Source organism: Nelusetta ayraudi, unplaced genomic scaffold (assembly GCF_046127955.1).
Source record: "Nelusetta ayraudi isolate G7.1 ecotype Tasmania unplaced genomic scaffold, CSIRO-AGI_Nayr_v1 ptg000136l, whole genome shotgun sequence".
NCBI classification, from domain to species: Eukaryota; Metazoa; Chordata; class Actinopteri; order Tetraodontiformes; family Monacanthidae; genus Nelusetta; species Nelusetta ayraudi.
In genome coordinates, this window is record NW_027466186.1 from 6,550,541 (window position 1) to 6,573,429 (window position 22,889).

At 46.3% G+C, this 22,889-nt stretch overlaps 1 protein-coding gene across 1 annotated transcript; it reads left to right on the top strand.

Annotated features, from left to right (window-relative positions):
* Positions 1 to 29: 29 nt before the first annotated feature.
* epb41l4b (erythrocyte membrane protein band 4.1 like 4B) lies at positions 30 to 21,718 on the top strand. Its single transcript, XM_076012880.1, has 23 exons — positions 30 to 1,848; positions 4,795 to 4,899; positions 5,028 to 5,070; positions 5,499 to 5,577; positions 5,826 to 5,870; positions 7,195 to 7,247; positions 8,153 to 8,273; positions 9,178 to 9,265; positions 9,346 to 9,434; positions 10,046 to 10,115; positions 10,210 to 10,379; positions 10,939 to 11,048; positions 14,015 to 14,048; positions 14,754 to 14,787; positions 14,994 to 15,097; positions 17,073 to 17,245; positions 18,213 to 18,334; positions 18,450 to 18,563; positions 18,721 to 18,776; positions 18,861 to 19,001; positions 19,089 to 19,209; positions 19,475 to 19,608; positions 20,685 to 21,718. The coding sequence occupies exons 1-23, from the start codon at positions 1,546 to 1,548 to the stop codon at positions 20,746 to 20,748; spliced, it is 2,373 nt and encodes a 790-aa protein (XP_075868995.1). The 5' UTR covers positions 30 to 1,545; the 3' UTR covers positions 20,749 to 21,718.
* Positions 21,719 to 22,889: the final 1,171 nt, after the last annotated feature.

A 22,889-nucleotide genomic window follows, 5' to 3' on the forward strand; every position in this document is an offset into this window, starting at 1 on the left:
TGCCTCTGAAGTGGACATCACAACAGGTTAAATATGTCGGCATCGCAACTCTGTCAGAAAACAGTCTGCTTGTGCTGCCTGACAGAAAATGTACTTGGATTTGTTCTCACTGGGACCCTGAGGATTAGGATTATGGTGGAGATATTTGCATTATTGATCAATTCTACTTATATCAACGACCTACAATAGAATGATATTAATTTGTAAGTCTTTTGACCATGACTGAACACAACAGATGGGTAAACAAACAAGGCTCTTAATTTTGTATATATATGTTTTGGTCATAGGGATTAAGATCCTCTCTGAGGGCTGGAGATTTTCCATGGAAGAATATATTGGATCCCAAAACTGAAATACTCTGAAGGGAAATTACTCTCAGGGACAAAAAAAATACATATGATGGTCTGTCAAAACAGGAAATGATGTAAAAAGGATTGATGTATGTGATTTATTGATCATTTGTTGTGAGTGTGGAACTTATTTGTTTGATATAATTTATTATTTTATGTACAGTGTGTTATTATTTTTTTTGCAGAATGATGTTTCAAATTAATATTTTATAGCTTTATGGGATATTTACACATATTTATATGCTGGAATGTTTGCCTTCGGGATCCTTATTGCTACTAAAACTGACGACTTTGCTTCGTTTGTACATATAAACCGTGTGTGTTCTGTTGGGGACCTCCACGTTGTCCTTTTCGCGGCTCCTTCACGGAACCTCAGACCTCACCTTGGAAACCATTTAAGCTCAGGTATTCTCCGTGCTCACCTCCCCGACGACAGACAGGTGGCGCTGCTTCCCTGACACTGACGGGTCGGCGGTGTCAGAGCAGAAGTTTGTTCTTGCGCTGTTTTTTTTTTTTTTTTACGCAGGCGCAGATCGCGCTGTTTGTCCAGTTTCGTGGGCTAGACTTACCTGAGAGGTAGACTAGTTTCGGTTCGCACGGGGGTTTACTGGCAACTACAGCCGCCGGGGAAGCGCTCCGCTCCGGGACCAGAGGCGAAGAGAGTCCCCCCCCCCTTCTCACTCACCTCTCCGGAGCTTCCGTGTGGAACTCGAGGAGTCCCACTGCGGAGCTCCGAGGTGGAGATTTCTCCGCGGAATTCGGAGTCGGTGCGCAACAGCGAGCGGAGCAAGGAGGCAGGTGCACGGCGGAGGAGGACCGGACGGGGTGGGTGGGAGGGCGGTGACAGTTGTCAGTGTCCCTCCGCTCACAGAGGCTCCCTGAGCGGCCACACGGGGGGACGAATGCTCGGCGGTCGACCCGCGTCGCGTTTCATTAGTATGCGGCTGGAGTCCCGTCATCCAGCCTGAGGAGGACGGACTGATTCGGCAGCCCTGAAGTCTCCCCGGTGCCTGCTAAGTGACTCCTCTCCCCCGAGGAGCAGGCGGAGGTGGAGGAAGAAGAGGTGGAGGCGGAGGAGGAGGAGGAGGAGAAGAAGGCTTCCGCAGCAGTAGCAGCAGGCGGCGACAGGAGCAGGAGCAGGAGCCGGAGCAGGAGCAGGACCCGGGCTGCACCAGGCGCTCCGAGGGGCGGGAAGATGATGGGCTTTCTGCGCCGGACCTTCAGCCGCCGTTCGCGGAGCCGCTTCCAGGCGAGAGAGAGGGACGAGCGGGACGGCGGACCGGCGGTGGGGGGAGGTGGGGAAGGAGGAGCCGGGGCTGCCGGGGGAGGGCTGTTGGGGACCCCCCTGCTCCTGGCCCACCAGCAGCAGGTCGCCCACGCGCCCGCCGTGGTCACGGCCGGTGCGTCCGTGCACATCCCAGCGGCGGGAACCTCGAGGAGCACCATCACCTGCCGCGTGCTGCTACTGGACGGCTCCGACGTCACCGTGGACCTGTCCGTGAGTTGAGCTCCACTCCCCCCCCCCCCTCCCTTATCCCCCTGCTGTAGCCTGGAATCGATCGCTGTGGTTCAAAGTACGGTTCGGGGGGGAGGGGGTCCCCCAGAGGCCAGACGACAGGGGTTCCAGCAGAAGTTAGAAGTTTGACCATGTCGTTATCATTGTGGTTTGTCTCGTTCTAGTCAAGGCCTCCGGGGTTCACTCTGTTTGTATGTTTAAAACTTGAAATAGAAACTCCTTTGAGCTTATGGCTGGATTTAAATGAGCTCAAACTATGTTCAGAAACATCTGGAACAGGACTGAGCAGACTTTTTGACTGGTGGGCCACAGTGGGTTGTAAAATTTGACAGAGGAGCAGATGGATGGAGAGTTTTGGTGACCCACCTCATAGGAGGAAAAAAATATATTGTGGGATATGTGGTAAACATGGGGTTTAATATCAATTGAAAATGAACAAAAGCATTACAACAAAATCGCCGTCTTTGAAGCCGCACGGTATTTAGCTCTTTATTGAAATGACTCTTAAAACACTGAAACAATTGATGGAATACAGAAATATTATGATTTACTTATTAATCATATAATTTCTTCAAGTTCAGCGGACCAGATTTAAAAGGTCAACGGGCCGCATATGGCCCTCGGGCCGTAGTTTGATCATGCCTGTTCTAGAACTACAGTCAGCAGGTGTATTGTCTTATCTCTTTTGTATACTGTCCCGCAAAAAATAATTACTCAACAAAACCAGTTATGTATCAAGTGAGTGATGACTCCTGCTCCGTTTCCGTATCTCGAGCCACTATAAACAGAATGAGACTGATGAAGTCAACACATTTAGAGGAGTGAAAATACAATAATGTGGTTGATGAGAAACATTCAAATATTTCTCATGTAAATGTGTAGAGTACTCTTTAATGCAAATCACCGGTGCCTGCAGAGCAACAATGAGACATTTCAGCTTAAAACAATCCAGCAAACAAAGCAAAACAATATTACAGGTTGTGCCCAGATGGTCCCATTGACCAGAGTTTTCTCAGTCTGTAGTATCAATGTGCCTCGCCTGCATGGTGCGAGTCATTGTGAGTGTGTCTCTACCCTGTACAGTGAGAGGTTGCAGCTCCAGATGGTGTTATGATCAGCCGGTTCATTGCGTTACTTCCCCGTTCTGACAGCAGGGGGTCGGAAATCAGCGAGCTCGACCTCGAGGCCTCCCTCCCCAGTTTTCATCTCTTCCCAGCGTCTTCCTTTCGCTTTCTCCTCTTCCTCTCCTCTTAGTTGACTTGTTCAAGTCATCTTGGCTGTCAGCCCCCTCATCTTTTTACACTAATTTATCGTCTTAACTCTTTCACACTCTGGCCTTCCCTCCTCCCCGTCCTCCCTCTATTCCCCGACTCCCTGATCTGATTTACCACTGTGGGGGCTCTGTGTCACAGGCGTGTTGCTACCAGTCAGCGAGGGGTAGGTGGGATGATGAGCGAGCGAGCGAACAAGGAAGTGTGTGGGCATTCGTGCGTAAGTGGCTCCCTCCAAGATGTTTTTATTTTGGAGGTTGTGTGTGCGTGTGTGTGTTTGTCACCGGCCCTGTTTGCATGTGTGCGTCAGCGCCATCATCCACACAGATGTATGTATTTCCTTTTGTCCTGCCGGGAGAGTGCAGCTATAACACAAAGCAGGTGCGTCTGCGAGGTATTAGAGTTCCAGTGACAAAATAATAGTGAGCTTTCCGAGCTGCCGGCTTAGTCACAGGTGTGTTGGAACAAGTTTGCTCACGTCAGATGCCACGAACAGAGGTGAATTCACTCATTAAAGCTCATTAGTCTGTCACTCTTGGGCGAGTGAAGAGCAAACAAAAGGGAAGAACAGGCGCAGTGAAATGTTATGTGAAATGAAATGTGAAGTAGTTACATGAATCCGGGGACTATTCGCTCAGATTTCCTATCAAAATCTCTTTAAATATACTGCGTAATGAACAACGGCATTCTGCTGCTTATTTTATTCTTTCCTGTCCCCAATCCTTTAATACCACTGATTTCCCCCGCACTCGTACGCTCACCAGGAAGTTTAGACTGTTTATCAGAATCCAAAGTACAAGGCTGTCATCTCCCCACTCTCCTACTGTGTGCTATATGGGTCAGAGTGTGAGTTTGGTCCTTGCCACCAGCCAATAACGCTCATAAAACTCACAAGACGCCGCCGCCGAAAGTTTGCTCAAGTGTCGTCCGTGTGTGTGTGTGTCACTGACAAAGGCCCAAATAAGAAGCATTCCCTCTGAGGCCTGTCCTTCTCATGTTGACCCAGATGCACACCCTCACTGTTGTCTTGCCATTACTTTGGAGGACACTTTTTCTTTTTTTTTATCGTGGAGATCAATTCATACTGAATGTCAAAAAACACCTTCAGCCTAAGATTGATGTTGGGGTAAGATTTTTCACTCCTTAAAGTCTAACAGGGTCACTGTTTTCTTCTGTTTCTCTGCTAGACATGAGAAAAATTGAATCTAAAAATTTTTCTGAAAAATATCACTCTGTGACTTTGTGACATCACTGTGATGTCACAAAGGGTACTGATACGTCACTGATTCATTTCCCAGGTTGTTAAAAGACACTCAGGGCCGTTCGACTGTGGAAATGCTGAGCATTTTTTGTGGCTGGCTTACAAACAGAGGGCTAAACATGCTATTTTCTCGACTGTTATAGAATTTTTGGATCAAAACTTGTGAAAAACTGATTTTCTGGAGTCTAGGATGAGAAATAACGGTCTGACGTGATTTCAATAAGGGATCTTTACGTTTCTGCCCCCATTAGGAAGGAAAAAATCCTGCAATTTGGCAATAAGTCGCAGCTACCCTGAACACACCAGCAGATATTTTTAAATGAGGAACTGATAATTAAAAAGCCCAGAAGTCCTTCAGTCAAGGTTTTTTGTCCTCTTTGTGTCTCTCCCCTGCAGAGTAAATCCAAAGGCCAGGACCTCTTCGATCAGATCATGTATCACATTGATCTGGTGGAGTCGGACTACTTTGGAATGCAATTCATGGACACAGAGCACGTCTCGGTGAGAAAACAAGCAGCGAGCAAACTGCTGCGTCCTATGCCTGTGAGCCGTTTGGATCATGTGACCTCTTACCTCTTATTCTGTTTTCATAAAAAAAAAAAAAATAAAAAAATCCCTCTCTCTTGCAGCACTGGTTGGACATGGCCAAGCTTATAAAGAAACAGATCCCAGGTAAACTCAATCCACCTGTTGTCTAATTAGTCCCACCCGTGTTGTGTCTGCTGGAAAGTGTGGTGTGCGATGCTTGTGCGTGTACAGGCAGGTGGAGTGGGGAGCAGGTGGCACACAATCTCTCTGTTGACACAATGATTAGCGTGTGCATTTAGCGCCATACCCTTGTTTGCTCGCGGGGCTTGTAAGAGCAGGGCGAATTGTACGGGAAGAGAAACTGATGTTGTTCGGCGAGTCCGCCGGCGCTGTTCTTATTTTTGGGGGCCTGGAAGAGAGAGAAAAGACAGACAAGTCTGACCATTGTTGAAATAAAAGCAAAACAGTGAGAAAATAAAGATTTGGGGAGGAATTGTGTTTAATCGCTTCATTTAAGGTTCGCCATTTTGATATCACTTCATTGACTTTTGCCATTTCTTTATTTCCTTCAGACGGGCCTCCATACAGGCTGTTCTTCAGAGTGAAATTTTACTCTTCGGAGCCAAACAATCTGCGCGAAGAATTTACAAGGTAAAACCCGGAGCAGGCAAATCAGACTCACACGTGAATATACCTGCGGCGTTCTCCGGAGCCCCGCGCCGAGGTCCGGAGGGGACGCGGGGCTAATTACTCTGCTGCTGTGGGCAGATTCAAATCAAGGCCAAATGGACAGAGACTTGTTAAAAACAAATTGGGTGTCAGACACGAGCGAGGCGCTCAATTGATTTATGTTTTTCCCCTCCGCGTGAACCTCTAACTCTGTTGATTTTTACCAACAGGTATCTGTTTGTGTTGCAGCTGCGGCAAGATATCCTGTCGGGCAAGTAAGTTCCTCTGAAGGCTGTTAATGAAAAGAGGCGAAACACAAGCACAGCGCTGGGAGACACTAACGCGTATTGCCGTTTTATCCAAACTGCTCAATTTGAGTGCAGAGTGCCTCCAATTCGACTCTCACTTTTCAAACTGTTTCAAATACTACATTGCATTTTCACATGCATTTATAGACTGAGGAATTAAGGAATTAGAATCATTAGCAAAAACGCAACTTCAAGACTTTATCTATATATATGTCATTTAAGGCGACATGAGGTTGCTCCTTAATGTTCTGGAGGAAATACAGGGGCAGGGGAAAAAATGCTTTTATTAATAGATCTTAGTCACTTCACTAGTATGTGTTTCAAAAAGTACCTGGAGATGGAAATGTGAGAAAGGGCACACTGAGTTTGACGAACGGGAAGGATTGATGATTAAAGAGAAGGAGGTATTAGAGGCCTGAGTTTGGCTGATGGCAGTGCTTGTTAGCCTGATGCACCACAGACATATAACAATAAGACATCTAATACATGAGGTATGTATTTAAACTTAAAATTATTCAGTGTACTTACTTCTAAAATAAAACTGTGCAACGGCGTTACAGTATATCACATTGCGCGTTTAAGAATTTAAGAAAACCTTTTGAAATATGCAAGACGTGTAAAGGTTTTTCCAGTTTAAGTCTCACAATCAACGACATGAAACTGTGACGTGATACCGTGACTCGAACTGCTGCGTGTTTGCGCGACAATAAATAACTGAACATGTCAGGACGTGTTCCCATTGGAAAAAGGCTTTTTAAAGCGAGCAGGCGTCGCAGTGCTACGACCATTGATGGAAGTTATTCCCTTGACACCCAGCTTCAGGCACAAATATTTCTCTTTAAATAATGAATAGAATCTGATTAAAAACAAATAATGTTCTCGCGGTTTCAAGGTACCAGCGCAAACACCTGGAGAATTGTTGCACAAACACATTCACCTGTAGATTTTACACACCGTTTAAAAGAAAACAAAAACAAGTTGGGGAGAACAGCAGAGTCTGTCTCGCACACACACGTACACACACACAGTAGTGAGCTGCCCCCCCCCCCACCTCCATCATCTCTCCTCCTCCGTGCTTGAACTGGGCCACAGATCCCCAGAGTCCGGCTCCATTATGAAGCTCAAGATCAGGAACAGGAGAGGGCAGCTTATTTTAGGAAGAGGGTTGCTCCTCTAGTGCTACAACACACACACACACACACACACACACACACACACACACAGCGCAGGACACCTTCAGTGTTGTTCCAACATGATGAGATGTCTGATGGACAGTGTCTCTCTGTGGTAGGTTGAAATGTCCCTACGACGTGTCGGTGGAGCTGGCGTCGTACTGTTTACAAAGTGAGTTTGCTTTTATTATCTTTTTTTTCAATGACAGATTTCATTTCAGTCTTTTATGTCCTAATTTTAACATCTTGTCACCCACCCGCCAATCAATGCGTTATTTATTCTGTCCGCTGTCAGTCTGCTGGGCCCATTTGCCAAACAAAGGACCCTTTAATTTCACCGTAACAACAAAAACAGAACTTAATTGTGGGGTAATTGCAGAATGTGATTTTTTTTTTAACGTGATTTATCACCTCACTGTTAATTAATCGATCAATTTTACATACATGCGATCAGCTGTCAACGAGGAGGGAGCCGAGACGGAGGCGACACACTAGTACCCTGTGAATTCAGCGCTTTCTTGCATTAAAAATGCTGCCCTTTTTGCAACCTTTTCCGTAAATGTCAGCGCTTGTCATAATAGCGGCGACAATTACGGCATAATGGTGAAACATTTTTTGTGGAGGCAGCATCCGCAGAGCGAATGCCTTCCTTCCAATTCAGACCGAAAAACTAACTCGCACCTCATCGCAAGCGTCTTCCTTATTCCACTTTCTTATTTAGAAGAGGGTAAACCACCATTGGAATATTCAATTTTTCTCCCACAACCTGAGATACAATAGAATAGGAAAGAATAGATACTATGTTGTTGCAGCACTAAAAACAATACAAAAGATAAACTGTACAGTAATTAATCTCAAGTCAATCTATATACAACAAACAACCAAGAGCAGATTTGAAAAAGACAGTCGTGCAGAGGCAGGGATAAGCAAGGTTTGATAAACCATTAGTGCAGTATTTGCCACTAAATCCAGAAAAAGTCTAGAATACAATCTATCACACAGCGGGGAGGAAGGATCTCCTGAAGCATTCCTTCAATAAGAAGCTGTCACAGATCACAGTGGTCTCCTCGTGTCCAGGTGAGCTGGGTGACTGCGACCCCTTGGACCACTCCCCCGAGCTGGTGTCGGAGTTTCGCTTCAGCCCCAAACAGAGCGAGGCCATGGAGGCCGACATCTTCCGCCGGTGGTTGGACCTCAGGTAGGCTTAAAGTCCTTCAAAGTGTCAAAATAACAACTGCGTCTGCACGCGAGGACGTCCTGGTAGTTTCAGATTCATCTGGCTCAGTTTTTCTTTGGGAGGTCGGAGCAAAAAAAAAAAAAAAAAAAAGCCCTCCGCTGCAGCCATTTCCATTTCGTAAGATGCCTCTAAATTTCACTCTCCCTTTTTGTTCCCTCTTACTCTGCCCATGCCTCAGTCCGACTGGTCTGTACAGGGTTGGGAGGGGGGGGGGGGGGGGGGATTAAGGGATTAATCCCTGGAGGGTCTTGATTGAGTCCGTGCAGTATTTAACCCAGCCGCAGTCTGATTGCTCCCATCTCAGATTAGATTACATACACATATGCTTCTCCTCACTGAGCCGGCTGAGCCAGCCGAGGGCGAGTGCACGGAACCCCGCCGTTCCTTCTTGCTGGAGCAGCCCGAAGGTCGCGCACGTGGTCTAACCCATGGCAGCCGTCACCAGTCGGTGGCGGCGGTCCGAACCGTCTCCGTAGTTTATATTATATTATCTATATTATATAATATTATCCGCGACCCGACTGCGGATAAAGCGGTAGAAGACTTCCCACAAGTAAAGGATGAAGTAACTGCAAACAACCTGTCAACTCTATTATTGCATATTCTAGTATTTTTTCCCTATGATTGGTCAATGGTACAATATAAATACAGTACGTGAACCAATGTATTAGTGTCTGCTGTGAAAAGGAGGAGGGGCAGGTAGGATGAAATAAGCTCTGCTTCTTCTTCCTACTCCTTCTTGAACGTGTAGATGGTGAAATTGTAAAGACGTGATGTACTAATACATTGCCATCATGCATGTTTGAAATAAACTAAACCATGAAGCCGGAGCTCAATATGACGCCTCCCTTTTCCCGTCCCGCAGGGGCAAGAGTCCATCGGAGGCGGAGATCTCCTTCCTCAACAAATGCAAGTGGCTGGAGCTCTACGGAGTAGACATGCACTTTGTGAAGGTGCGTTCACTGACCCGTGTCTGGCCGCGTCGCCGTCTTTACCCCCGCCACAGCCTTAAATGCGTGTGCGATGTTTCCAGGGCAGAGACGGAGGAGAATACGCTCTGGGTCTGACTCCTACCGGCATCCTGGTGTTTGAAGGCTCCAACAAAATTGGCCTCTTCTTTTGGTAAGGACTGAAGCCCCGCCCCTCACCGTGCCGAAGCCGCAAAATGTGATACACGTTGTTGGAAATGTCGGTTTCAGAGTTTCAGATTCCAGAACAACAGGCTGTTTGAGTCATTATCAGTGCTCATTACTGAAAAATAGTAACTAGTTACAGTTACTTTTTACGTTATTAAAAAAGTAACTCAAACTTACTTTGATTACTGACACCAAAATGTAATGCATTACTGTTACAAGTAACTTTTTACTTACTTTTTAAAAGAGCATTTTTTAATGCTTCCATTAATGCCCTTAGAGCTTCATGTCAGTGCTGTATGGAAAATAATATACGGTTGACTCATTTAAATTCACATCACTAAACTCTGCTAAGCATTATGGTCAGTACAAACACAAACCCGACTCAAACACAAAGTAATATTAAACACTTATTTATTTAAGTCAGACCAGCACAAACTGAACATTTCAAAAAGGATTTCTGCAGCATCAAGTGACTCATTATTTCCCTTCAGGTCTGCACTGAACCACATTAGCAGACCTTTCCAGCAGATATGACTCCTCATGACGCCGTCACCTTGACTAAAAGTTCATTATCCCCTGACTTTGCTTCTTTTTCAGGCCCAAAATCACTCGGCTGGACTTTAAAAAGAGCCGCCTGACTCTGGTGGTGGTGGAGGACGACGATCAGGTGCGCGCCTCGTTCGCAAGGTCACGTCTCAAACCCACAAACGCCGTGTTAACCGAGCTGTGTGTGTCTGTGTGTTCACTTCCTGGCGCCGCAGGGCCGGGAGCAGGAGCACACCTTTATGTTCCAGCTGGCCAGCTCCAAGAGCTGCAAGCACCTGTGGAAGTGTGCGGTGGAGAGCCACGCCTTCTTCCGCCTGCGCCAGCCGGCCACGGGGAAGGCCAGCCGCAGCGACTTCACCCGGCTCAGCTCGCGCTTCAGATTCAGGTGAGTGGCGCTCCGGGGTGACAGGAGGTGGCTCGCACAAATCCCGGCAATAAGAGAGCGGAGCGTGTCACATGACCCACAGCCTTTGTATCTATGGTTACTGTGTATCTATGGTTACATAGATTCCCCCCCCCTCCACCTTCCTGCAGCAACCGGGAGTCATATTGTTTGTTGTGTGACTATTATCAGAGATGGTCAAAGCAATCTCGCACACTCGAAGGACACTCTGTGTTGTTTGTGGGAGCAGCTGAAGGAAACAGCATGAAGTCTGTTCTCCAAACTCGACTCAGTGGCTCGGAAGGAAAAATAAAGAAGCTACAGGTGGCTTAAACACCGCCTAACTGGGTGACAGTGACGTTATTACTGCCAAACTTCTACATTTTCCACTAGTATCTTATTGGAAAAGGAGCCGAGTACTAGCAAAATAAGTTGCATAAGGAAAGAAAAACTCCAAATGTTGACATGTGACAATGACGGCAAATGAAATGTGAGCTGCTCACCGCTTAATCCCTTCTGTTCACCACGACTGTCTGTTGTTTTCTTTTTTTTTCCGTCTCAGCGGCAAGACAGAATATCAGGCCACCCACGGAGGCAGACTGAGGAGGGCCAGCACGTTCGAGCGAAGGCCAAGCAAGAGATATCCGTCTCGCACACACTCACTGAGCAAAGGTGAGAGTGAGCGCTACACACTGTGCCAATGTGGTAGGTTACTGGATATTGGACAGGAGTGCCTTTGTCATAGCTTCCCAACATCTCTGGTTCTCCTCTAAGAAAACGCTCAGCATTCTTAGGTTTGAATTTTGGGCGGAAAATTAGCAAAGTGGTCGCTTTTGTTTTGTGCTGTCGAGACATTTCTATTGAATTTAACAAGGTTTCTCATCTGGCTATAAGATGTCTTAAGACAGGGGTGGCCAGAGCAGCAGCAGATGGAAGGAGTGATTTGGTGACCCACCTCATAGGAGAAAAAATATTATATCATGAAATATCTAGAAAATGTGCTTTAATGTCAATAAATTAAAAAAAAAAGCATTCATTACAACAGAATGTCTTTGACGCCCCACGGTATTTAGCTCTTTATTGAAATTACTCTTAAAATGCGGAAAATATTGATGAAATGCAGCTATTTTATGCCATACTTACTATTAATATAATTTCTTCAAGTATGGCATCCCGGATTAAAAAGCTTAACTGGCCGCTTGTGGCCCCCAGGCCATAGTTTGCCCGCACCTATCTTAAGAGGAACTGCGCATACAGACACAAAGTTATGAAGTAGATATGATTGTGTATTTGTTTCCCATAAAAAAATATGTGTCACACATTTAGACAGGTTTACTTCCGGGTTATGTGACACAGTGGATAGTCCTAGGCTGTGTCTCAATTCAGGTGCTGCGCCCTTGAAGTGCGCATTTTGGAAGGAAGTTGCGTCATAGCACTGCGCGAAGGCTTGTCCCAATTCCCGAGGGTGCTTAGGACGCTGAAAATGCACCCTCGGAAATACGCACTAGTTTTAGCCGATTCCAAGGATGCACCGCACTATCCTTCGCGCACTTGGGTATCCCATGATGCTCTGCGTGCTGCTGCAAAGCATCGTGGGATCCTGGGAAGTCAGCTGAAATTAGCGGCATGTACTGGTTAAGACACGACATATAAATCTAAATATTGAAGTTTCACATGAAGTATCCAGTTTTTAACGTAGGATTTTATTTATTTGATCATCCAACGCCATCGTTAGATGGCAAACCAATGGTTAGCTTGATACTATAAAAACGTCACTTCCGGGGTTGGCCAGCCGGAGGGAACGGCGGTGACGAAACGAGGAAATACGCCGAAGGCTACACCGTCCCGGGTGGTTACCGGGGAGGCGGGGTTTGGTCCGTCCTTCTAGGCTGGGAAGTCTAAGAACATCGGTCTCAAGGGTGCAGAACCTGAATTGAGACACAGCCCTGGTGTTTTGTTCTTCCTAGCGACCTCACCCTTCAGTCCCTGATTGGCTGATTGACATCACATCATGATGAAATCAGCCTTTATATAAATGCATTACCTTCCCGTTGCGGGAGGTTTTAACGGCATAAAATCAAAACAACCAACAAAACAAAGTGAGTCAGTGGCGGGCGGCGATTGACTGCTGCTTTTATAAAGGTGATTTTAAAGGTCCTTCATTCTGCAAAATATGCTTTACCACAGTTTTCTCACAGTTATCTCTCGCTCAGAGGTGGTCAGACCTTTTGACTGGTGGGGCCACAATGGGTTCTAAAATTTGCCAGAGGGGGGGGGCCAGAGCAGGAGCAGATGGATGGAGTGTTTTGGTGACCCACCTCATAGGAGGAAAAATATATGATGGGATATGTAGAAAACAAGTGCTTTAATGTCAATTGAAAATGAACAGAAGCATTACAACAAATTATGTACGATATTTAGCTTAAAACACTGAAAAAATGGATGAAATACAGCTATTTTTATTTACTTACTATTAATATAATTTCTTCAAGTTCGGTGGTCCAACAAACCGTTGTTTTCCCACGCCTGCTCTGGCCAGTCAATGAACTCACCGCTTCATTATTTCGCTTTTCCCGCTTTTCAAAAGATGTCCTGCTACATGTGGTTCTTGAAATGTGCACTTTGTGATGTCACAAAGGTCCCTAAAAACTAACTTGTACCTCTCCTGGCCTCGTGGCATCACCCTCAGCCAGGTGTGCGTGCGTTTCACACTATCTGCGCGACACTTTCTAACCCCGCCCCAACATGTGAAAGGTCTTAAAAGGATCAGTTTTCACAGGAAGCTCCGCTGGTGATTCATCAAGAATCCAGGTTTAAGAAATGAATGACCAACTGTCATATCACAACTAGTCCATGTTATTGTTATTGATTAACCTGTCTCGTTCAGCTACGTAAAAGAAAACCTCTGAAATGATCCTTTTTTACAATCACCTCCATATTGCTGAAAAAACTGATTGGTGGACGCCTCTAGGAAAGCTATTGTGCTGTTGGACGTCCCGCCTCCATTATTGATTAACCTGTCTAGTTCGGCTACGTAAAAAAGAAAACCCCTGAAATGATCCTTTTTACAATCACCTCCATATTGCTCAAGACAAATTGGCGGACGCCTGTAGGAAAGCTATCGCGCTGTTGGACGTCCCGCCTCCTTAAATCACGGCAGCACCTTCATCCCTCCTGTTGTCTGAGTGGCCTCTGCCAGCCGACAGCCAGCCAGACACTCTGTCTGCTCCCATTTGGGTGTCACCTTTGTCAGAACCACCTGCAATAATCTCCACCGCTCCATACTGCATCTGCACACACACACACACACACACACACACACACACACACACACACACACACACACACTCAGGCGTCCCCCTCGCAGTAATCTGTTATGCATGAGCGATGGAGAGCGAGCGCGGGCTGCATTCACTCCCAGGCTGTCAGTGTTACGGCCTGGGCTTCTTTTATTTATTGGATGTTGCGCTTTAAGCCCAACGACGCACACGAGAAAAAAAAGAGTGGAAGAAAATGTAGTCTCTGTTTAAAAAAAGACGCTGTTTACTTCCTTTGGACGCAGATAAATTCAGACAAAGAAAGTGCTGCGCGCTGCTCCGCTGCTCTTCTCTAACCCATATAATGTCTCACTCTGCCAGCTGCCATTTCTCCTGCCAAGCCGCCACACATCAGGTAATGCCCGCCGACACGCGCACACACACGCGCGCACACACACACACACACACACACACACACAAACACAAACTAACTACAGGGGAAACCTGTATTCTACTTCCGACAAATGTCAATTCTTCCTCAGGCAGGAATTGTAAAATTCAGAAACCATGTTAACATATTTGACTTCATATAATCCAACACTTATCCAACACAATTCTTTAAAAACTGCTCAATGCATACTAATTCCAAACAGGTCAGATATTTCTCTTCAAGTTAACCCTGTGAGTGGGCAGAACTACTGATGCTTAGACTCTGGCAGTAGATTCTTGCTGACCTCATATTTGAAATAACAAAAATTGATGTAGTATTATAGTAATATAGTTACATAAATACATATATATATACACACACACACACACAACGGGCACATTTCTTCCCTACTGTACATAGCATTCATTCCTTATCCCTCTCCTAACCTTGACCTTAATCCGCATGACTACCTCATTACATCTGATCTCCCACGTTAATATTCCCTCGTCTTTGCGAGTGGACAGAGCAGCGCAGCGCAGCAGTCGCTACTTTTTTGACTCTCACACTGACGCCAAAGAAAGAAAGAAAGAAAGAAAGAAAAAAGAGAGAAAGAATGTTCTCAGTCAGCGTGTTTTCTTTCTTTTTGTTTTTTTTAATCTGCACTCGGTGATTATTGTCATTCTTTTCCAGCTCTCATGCCAGCCCTGATCCCAGCCTGCATCCCGTGAGTGACCTCGTATAACCCACTTACACACGCACACGCACACGCACACACACACACACACACACACACACGCACACGCACACGCACGCACACACAGCAGCAGCAGCAGCAGGCAGCGTTGTGGTTGTGCCCCTGTGACAACATTTAATTTCACTGTCTCTGCAACCCCCCCCCCCCCACTCCCCACCCCCTCATCCCCCTTTCAGTATCAGCACAACATCCCTATTGGCCACGAGCCGTGGCACGCGCCTCACCCGGCTCTCACTCCCCCGGTGTACCTGCAGCCCTCCGGACACACGCCGTCGCACAGGTAACACAGCCGTCTGCTGGTCACATGATCAACCCACCCGGGTGGCCAATCTGCTGCTCTCCGTTTGCCACTTTTGCACTTTCCACCGCTCGCAAAACCCCACCTGTCTGTGCACGTCTGTTATCGGCTTCATTCTCATGCGTGTGCGTCTGTGTGCGTCTGTCTGTGTGTTGTCATCCCCCGCCACCCTTGTCATCACGCCCCAGGCCTAGCTCGGAGGCCGACAGTCCCACCACCCCTCCTCCGCACGTCCCAGCGCGGACCAGCAGCATCCGGCCAGAATCCATCAGCAAGGTTTACAAGGACAAGGTCATGACCACCCTCTGACCCCACGCCGCGCCTCTCCGACGCACACACTTTGCACAGGCGGGAAAAAAAGGAAAAAAAAAAGAAAAGTAAAGAGGCGCTCTGCTGATGGGCTCAGTTGGGGCGCTGCCATCATCCTCATCCTCACCCATCATCGCCGTCACCATTTACTTGTTGCTGTGTTTGGCTTTTTCACCTGGTTAAACACAGCGGACGGCAGACCTGAGGAGGAGATTCATAGTGACTGTCTGCAAAGGGAGAGACTTGAGGCACCGTTTGTGTGTGTGTGTGTGTGTGTGTGTGTGTGTGTGTGTGTGTGTGTGTGTGTGTGTGTGTGTGTGTGTGTGTGTGTGTGTGTGTGTGTGTTCTTTCAGGATCATAAATCAGTTAAATACAAAAAGTTTTTTTTGTTTTTTTTAAAGCACTGGCTGCTACATACATACATACACGTTTAGATTCAGCGTGAACTGATGGTCTCTACACTCAGCAGTGGATGAGGAGCGTGATGAACCATTTCCAATGTGTGATGCCAGTAAAAAAAAAAGACGAACATGAACCAGATGTTATGAATAATTATGTCAATTTGTCACCAAAGCTTAGGAGGTTGAAGGAAGAAGTACATTTAATTCATGTTATTTTTTTTGTTGTTGTTAATTTTGCATGTTGCACTACGTACCTTGTTGAGTTGTAGAATTGCCAAAGTGGTTCTGGAGTTTGTCAGACGCTGACGCTCTCTATCAGGGCTTCGCAAGGTCGAGCTCTGCTGGGGATAAAAGGCACCAATAATTCCCAGAGAGAACAAGGTTGTTTTTATGTTTTGTTTTGTTTCTTTAGCTTTGGGTGTCTCATGGGTCTTTGAATGTGATTGTCGTGATGCTTCTTGCTGTCATCCCTCCACATGTTTACTTAAAAACAAGACCTTGTGTGAGATTGTCCTCATGCCTTGGTGATGTTGCGGCAGAGTCTGAGCAAGACAGAGCGCCGAGGCGGCTCGCTGCCGGTGGAAGGGAGCGAGCGCTCAAGGGATGTTGCCATATTGCCTTTCAATTGAAAATAAATGCGTAGAATTGCCACAGTTGCAAGGTTTTCCCATTATTTTTCCTTCCTCATACCATCTGTAGTGTTTACTGTCTGCATGTCCTTCCGTAGTGTTGCAGTACTGGAGATTGGTCTTGGTCTCCAGACCACTTTATAAGGGTCTCGGTCTCGTCTCGTCTCGGACTCTGAGGCATTTTTACTCAGTCTTGTCTCGGTCTCAGACTGGACGGACTCTGGAGTTTTGATTAAGACCAGTCAAGACTCAGCCAACACTGTAATAACTCTATAATAACAGAAAAGAATCCAACTGCTGCTGTTTTACGCTCTGCTCTGTTTGTGACACCCAGAGTGAAACAACCCCTTATTCATCTTTAATTTTACGAAGCAAAGTTGTTTTTTTGAAAATGGTTCAAAATGGTTCAAAATGTGAAAGAAAATTATTAAAAGATACCTTGCTGAAAAGAGATGTTGGTGTTCAACTTGAATTTAAAAAATGTTGCAAAAATATACTGGTAATTTATTTCTATTTTGTTGTTATGTTTCTTGGATATCTAAAGTCGTGGTCTTGTCTTCTGTGTGAGTGTAACTGCTGCTTGTCTCACTTGAACCTGACGCTTCGGCTCGTCTGCAGTTACTCCCTCAGCACTGCCGCGTCTGACCAGTTCAGCGCCGAAGAGAATGAGACTTCCTACTCCGGCAAGGTCCACCACCACCATCATCACCACCACCAGCAGCACCAGCACCACCACCACCGCCGCCACACGCACAGCCAGGACACACTCTGCCACACGCAAACCAAGAACAGTGAGTCCTGGCAGGCTGAGGGAGGGAGAGATGGGAGGGGGGATGGGAGGAGGGATGGAAGGAGGGATGGAAGGAGGGATGGATGGAGGGATAGAGGGAGAGCTGGCCAAACAATGGCTGCCAATCTGTGGCGTGTCCAGCCTGAACACTGACGCTCTTGTCGAGCTCGGCGCCGTCTGTCGCTCAACGTCCCGTGTTTTGTCACAGGACGAGCTCGTCCAGATGCCGTGCTCAGCACACTCACATTGCCGACTCGTACCAATCCATGGCTTTGATTTTTAGATTTTTGTGTGAATTACAAGCTAAACTTCAAAACGATGATTTAAAATTTGTCCCAAGTATGTGTCTCCAACCTGCTGTGCACAATGAATGTGGTTGTGTTTATCTATGGAAACCTTTTTTCCAAGTTTTTGTCCAAGTCTTTTTCACTCGATACACTTTAATAGTCTTCACGAGTAACAAGTCTCCACACTGATGGGACTTTTGCTGCTTAAATTCTTACAAACTGAATCAATAATAGTGCATTTTTCTATATTATTTCATCAAATAACAAAACAAGACAAAATTACATGAGATATTTCCAAACAAGTAAAAATTCCATACAGAACAACAGCAGGAGCCCTTCGCTTGTACAGGAAAGATTCCTGTCCAACGATTCAGGGTCAGAACTGCCTTCGAGCTCACCGACAAAACCCTGTGCATTGTTTGCCCCCCCCGCATCCCACCTCCCTTCCAGGAAATGTCATTGAAATGTCTTGATTGCCTCCCCACACACACATGCACACGGCAGACAAACAAAGCCATCACTGGTAGCACCTCCTTGGAGTGATAAAGATCTGGTTAATTCACACAGTGATTGTGCGCCGCTGCGCCTCGTTGCTTCTGGTAGATGCGGCTTCATTCGGCGGGTTTTCACTCCTTTTCTCTCCTCTCTAACTCGTTGTCTGCCTCCTCATTGGCCCTTCAGAGCGCCGGGCTCCTCCCTGCCCCGCCGACGAGCTGGACATCTCGCATTCTCTGCTCAAGGCACTGGAGGCCGAGAGTGATTCGTCGCCGTGGCCGTCGCTGCACGTCAACATGGACAACAAGGTGGGATACGTGGCGGCTGCTGTTCACTGTTATCGGTCCTTGCGCTCGACCAGAAGGTCGATTAGAGGTCGTCCAGGCCGTGTTAAGTCGTCCCCCTCTCCCGCTCCACCGGCAGGGCGAGGAGAAGCATCTGTCTGAGAAGTCTCTGCACCCCCCCACGTCTCCAGCCATCCTCCCCGACCACCTCAAGTGCAACATCCTCAAGGCCCAGATGGAGGCTGCCTTCAGGGTGAGAGGAGCGTCGACACCCACCTCTGACATCCAGCGTGAGGGACTGTGCACTTTAAGAAACTGAAGCCTCTTCCTCCACCTCATCCTCCTCTTCCTCTTTCTCCTTGTTCTCGTCCTCCTCTTCCTCCTCCTCCTCCTCCTCCTCCTTAATAAAGACGGAAGCTCCAGCGACCCCTAGAGTGAAGAACTTAAACGAGACCGCCAGCGACAGGTCAGGGTTCTCGCCTCTATTTGTGTGTTTCTTCGTGTGCAAGTGTGAGAGACTTACACCAGGCCGTGACTCTCTGCTGGTCAGGTGTCAGAGCTCGTCGCAGGACTCGGCCGCCTCCAGTCTCAACGCGGACAAGGTGTCTCATCGGCTGAGCCTGACGCCGGAGAGGCCGCAGCCCAACACCAGCACCGCTCGCAGGAAACGACTGGTGCGGCAGTTCAGCTTGTGAGTGCAAATCCTCTCATCACTCTGACGGGGGAAACTATGCAAGGCAACGGCAAAGTGTGTTAAAATGTCTTTTATTTTGGTCAGTAACCATGAAGATGAGGACAATCTCCCAGAAGCACTTGCAGCCATCTCCTCGCAGAGCACAGGAAAGTCAGGATCGACCAGCTCGCTGGACAAACAGATACAGCCCTCCATATATCCTCAGGTGACACAAACACACACACCACACACACACACACACACACACACACACACACACACACTCACACACACACACACACACTGTCTCCCTCACGTGCAAACACACCTTAAGAGACTACGCAGAGTGTTTGCTCTGAGTCTGACGCAGCACCTACACCCACGACTACACCTACACATCAGACTGACTGACTGAGCCTCTCAGTCTGTGCGTGTCAGTAATCAGAGGTGCCGTGTGTTGCTGCTGTGTGTGACGTCCGTGTGTGTTCCAGGTGGACAAGTTGCCCAAACTGGAGCTGAGTAGCCCGTGCCGTTCCTCCCCCCTGCCCTCCCCCCATCTCTCCCCCTCCTACTACCGTAGCTCCATCCCTCAGCTGGTCCCTTACCTCGCCACCCACACCGACAGGTAAACTGCCGTCAGCTCCTGCAGCGGGAGGGACACTGTAACCCTGGAGGTCGCAGCTGCTTTCCTTCATTACAGCAGTCTGCTGTCTGTTTTGGAATTAGTTGATTCAGTAATTGACTATGTAAACACGTCGGCGGTAACTCCCAGAACATGAGGGAGTCATGGGCAGAAACAAGAGAGGCTCTTGGTATAAATATATGTATGATGGATGTTCAGTGTCATAACAAATGCCTTCTTTGTTTTACCACACACATTTACTTGTTTTTTAATTGTTTCAAATTGAATTTAAAAATGTTTTATTGTTATTTCAAATATGAGCTTAGCGAGAATGTACCTCAGAGTCTATGCATCACTAGTTCTGCCCACTTAAACTAGAAGAGAAACATCTGGCTTGTATGGAATTAGTATTCAGTGACCAACTTTAGATAGATAGATAGATAGATAGATAGATAGATAGATAGATAGATAGATAGATAGATAGATGGATGGATGGATGTACTTTATTGATCCCAAATTGGGAAACTACTGTTGCAGCTCTAAAAAAAAAAAAAAACAGTACAAAAAATAAACTATACAGTAGTTAGAAAAACACAACCAAATCAGGTGTGCAGAAGACAGTCAAATTGTGCAGAGGCAGGGATAAGCAAGGTTTTCCACTGGTGCATTATTTGCCATTTTAAAACAAAGTATTGGATAAGTGTTGGATACTTGGCAGTAAAATAAGTAAAAATGTGTTTTATAATTGGAAATTTATGAGGGAGAGATGCCTAAATTAACGCTTGTCAGAGGTAGAAAACAGGTTTTCCATGTACTTAGTTATATCTGGAGGGATGGATAAAAACATCTTAATTATGAGGTAGCTGCATTTGGTTGAAACCTATGATGGTGATGACATACTTAAGACATTGCACTGTGTTGGTAGTTCACAGTATAATAATGTAATGTTATGACTTGCCTAATCTGTCCTCCAAATGCATGAAGTTGTATAAATGAAATAAAAGCAGGCACAGTGGTGCAGATGTATATCTTATAAGCATTTTAATGACCTGCGCTGTTTTTCCTTTGCTTCTGCGCAGCGGAGAGGAAGTGAGGCTGGACAGAGAGAAGATACTGAGGGCCCTGCTGATGACGGAGCTCTGAGGCCTCGACCCTTATGACCCCACACGGGTGTAGAGGTCGTTGCCTTGCACGCAACACTTGTATATTCTTTACATGAATTGCTCAGCAACTATAAATATAAATATATATATATATTTGCATTGTAGCAGTTGTTATATTTGCGTAATTGTCACTGAGACGGGGACAGAACTTTATATCACTCGAACTGTGACTGCAAAAATAACGAGCAGTAAGGCCAAAACAGACTCTAAGACTCGAGAGAGAACCTCCAGATGTGACAGCGCTGCTTGCATGGTGATTGTGTTACTTGATCATTTGTGTGGGGGGTTACTGCAGAGGACTATGTGATTGTCTTCAACACCTGCGCCGCCGCTGCATCTCGGACTGTGACCGTTGAAGCTTTTGTTTGCATGCCGAAAGTCACATGATGAACGAAGTGAAAGTCAATCCACCTTCAAGTCGAGTTTGTTTGAAGTGTAAATACACATTGTAAATAGTGGTTCAAATGAGAGAGAGAGGGCTTATTATAACTGTTCACTTACACATTTGTGGGACATCAGACGTCTGTTTTTAACATGTTGCAGCTTGAAAGTTGACAAGAGAGAAAAAAAAAATCTCCTCCAGGGACGCGCCAGTTCCAGCGTGACCACTAGGGGGAGACCAACCTGCAGTGACAGCTCCTGTGGTAGCTGAAGACGCTGAAATCTTGTGTGGACCATGTTGCTTTTGTTTTGTTTTTTTGCCATTTCTTTGCTGCTTCCTCACATGTCAAAAGCAGAAGCTGATCACACAGGTTGTGTCAACTGCTGAAAAAAATACAAATAATTAAAAAAAAAACAACGACTGTTCAAGCATAACCCTGCTGTTTGCTGACCTACTTTGAGCCCATCGCTTTGTCACATCTAAGGCAGAGTGTGAAAAGGTGCTGTGAGCGCTGTGTTCCGCGATTGTGTTTGGCCTCGGTGGGATCTTAAATAAAGTTCAGTCATCAGTCTGACTAAGAGTGTGTATTTGTGGCACTCGCCGCCACCAGCAGTGTGAGAATGTGGCTCGGCCTCGCCCTGCGTGCCTGTGTTGTAGGAGCGCACGTTGTCCTCCTCACCCACCCTGCGAGGGAATGTTGCAACAAAGAGTACTGCTGATTAATCAGCCTGCACACACCTATCCAGCGCGGCACAGCGCTTTGGGCTTGGAATCACTCCCCCCCCTCCCCCACCACCTTCTTTCAGTGAGTCATGCCAGAGCGCAGCCCAGGGGCCGTCTCTCAGGTGTTCTGTGTGGAAGGTATCGCAAAAAAATAGAGAATTGTGTTTTTTGTTTTTTTTTTAGACAAATGAGGATCAGGTGAGTCTACATTGTGAAGTAGAAGGGTTAAGTTGGAGCAACTGATCTTGTTCTTGCGATCTTCAAGACGCTTCGCCTCTCATCCGAAAGGCTTCTTTGGTTCTGTCTTCAAGATAGCAAGAACAAGTCCAGTTGCCCTAAATAAACCCTTCTACTTTAAGATGACCTGGTTGACTGAGAACCTTCAAACTATTGAAAATAAGTGTTTTTTTTCTTAACATTTCTAAATTCAGTTAAAACTTGATAACTGACTAATTAAAGGTCTAAGCAGATTTACTGGTCACACAAGAAGCCTACAACCCACTCAGACGCAGATACAACTGTTCCGCTGTAGCATCAAAGTGTATCTTTTACTTAATTGTATTGACTTAACTTTTTTGTTTATTCAATCCTCTTTATTTTTGAATTGCATCCAGCCACATTAGAGTATTTTCCAATGGATTTATTATTTAAAAAACAAACAATTGTCTTAACTGAGAAAAAAAAACTGTTATACACCCTTCAAGTGAAATTGAATGTCATTAATGATGTTGCTCGGCTGGTTTATAAGGAAAACGAGTCAGCGTGTTCCAAAAAGGATCAAGCTGGGTGGGGTGCACAAGATTGTATTTCACAATGCCTGCACAATCCACCCTGAGGGGCTCTGACATGGTTTTGTGTGCCTTCCTTCATTCTTTGCTCTTCTCGCACTCCATTCTTCGCTGTCCATCCTGTTTGAAAAAAACAAAACATAAGGACTTTGCTCTTAGATAATGTTTTTAGTGTGCCTGGGTGACAATAGGCTCCTTGCTGCTCCATGCGTGTGTATGTGGGAAACA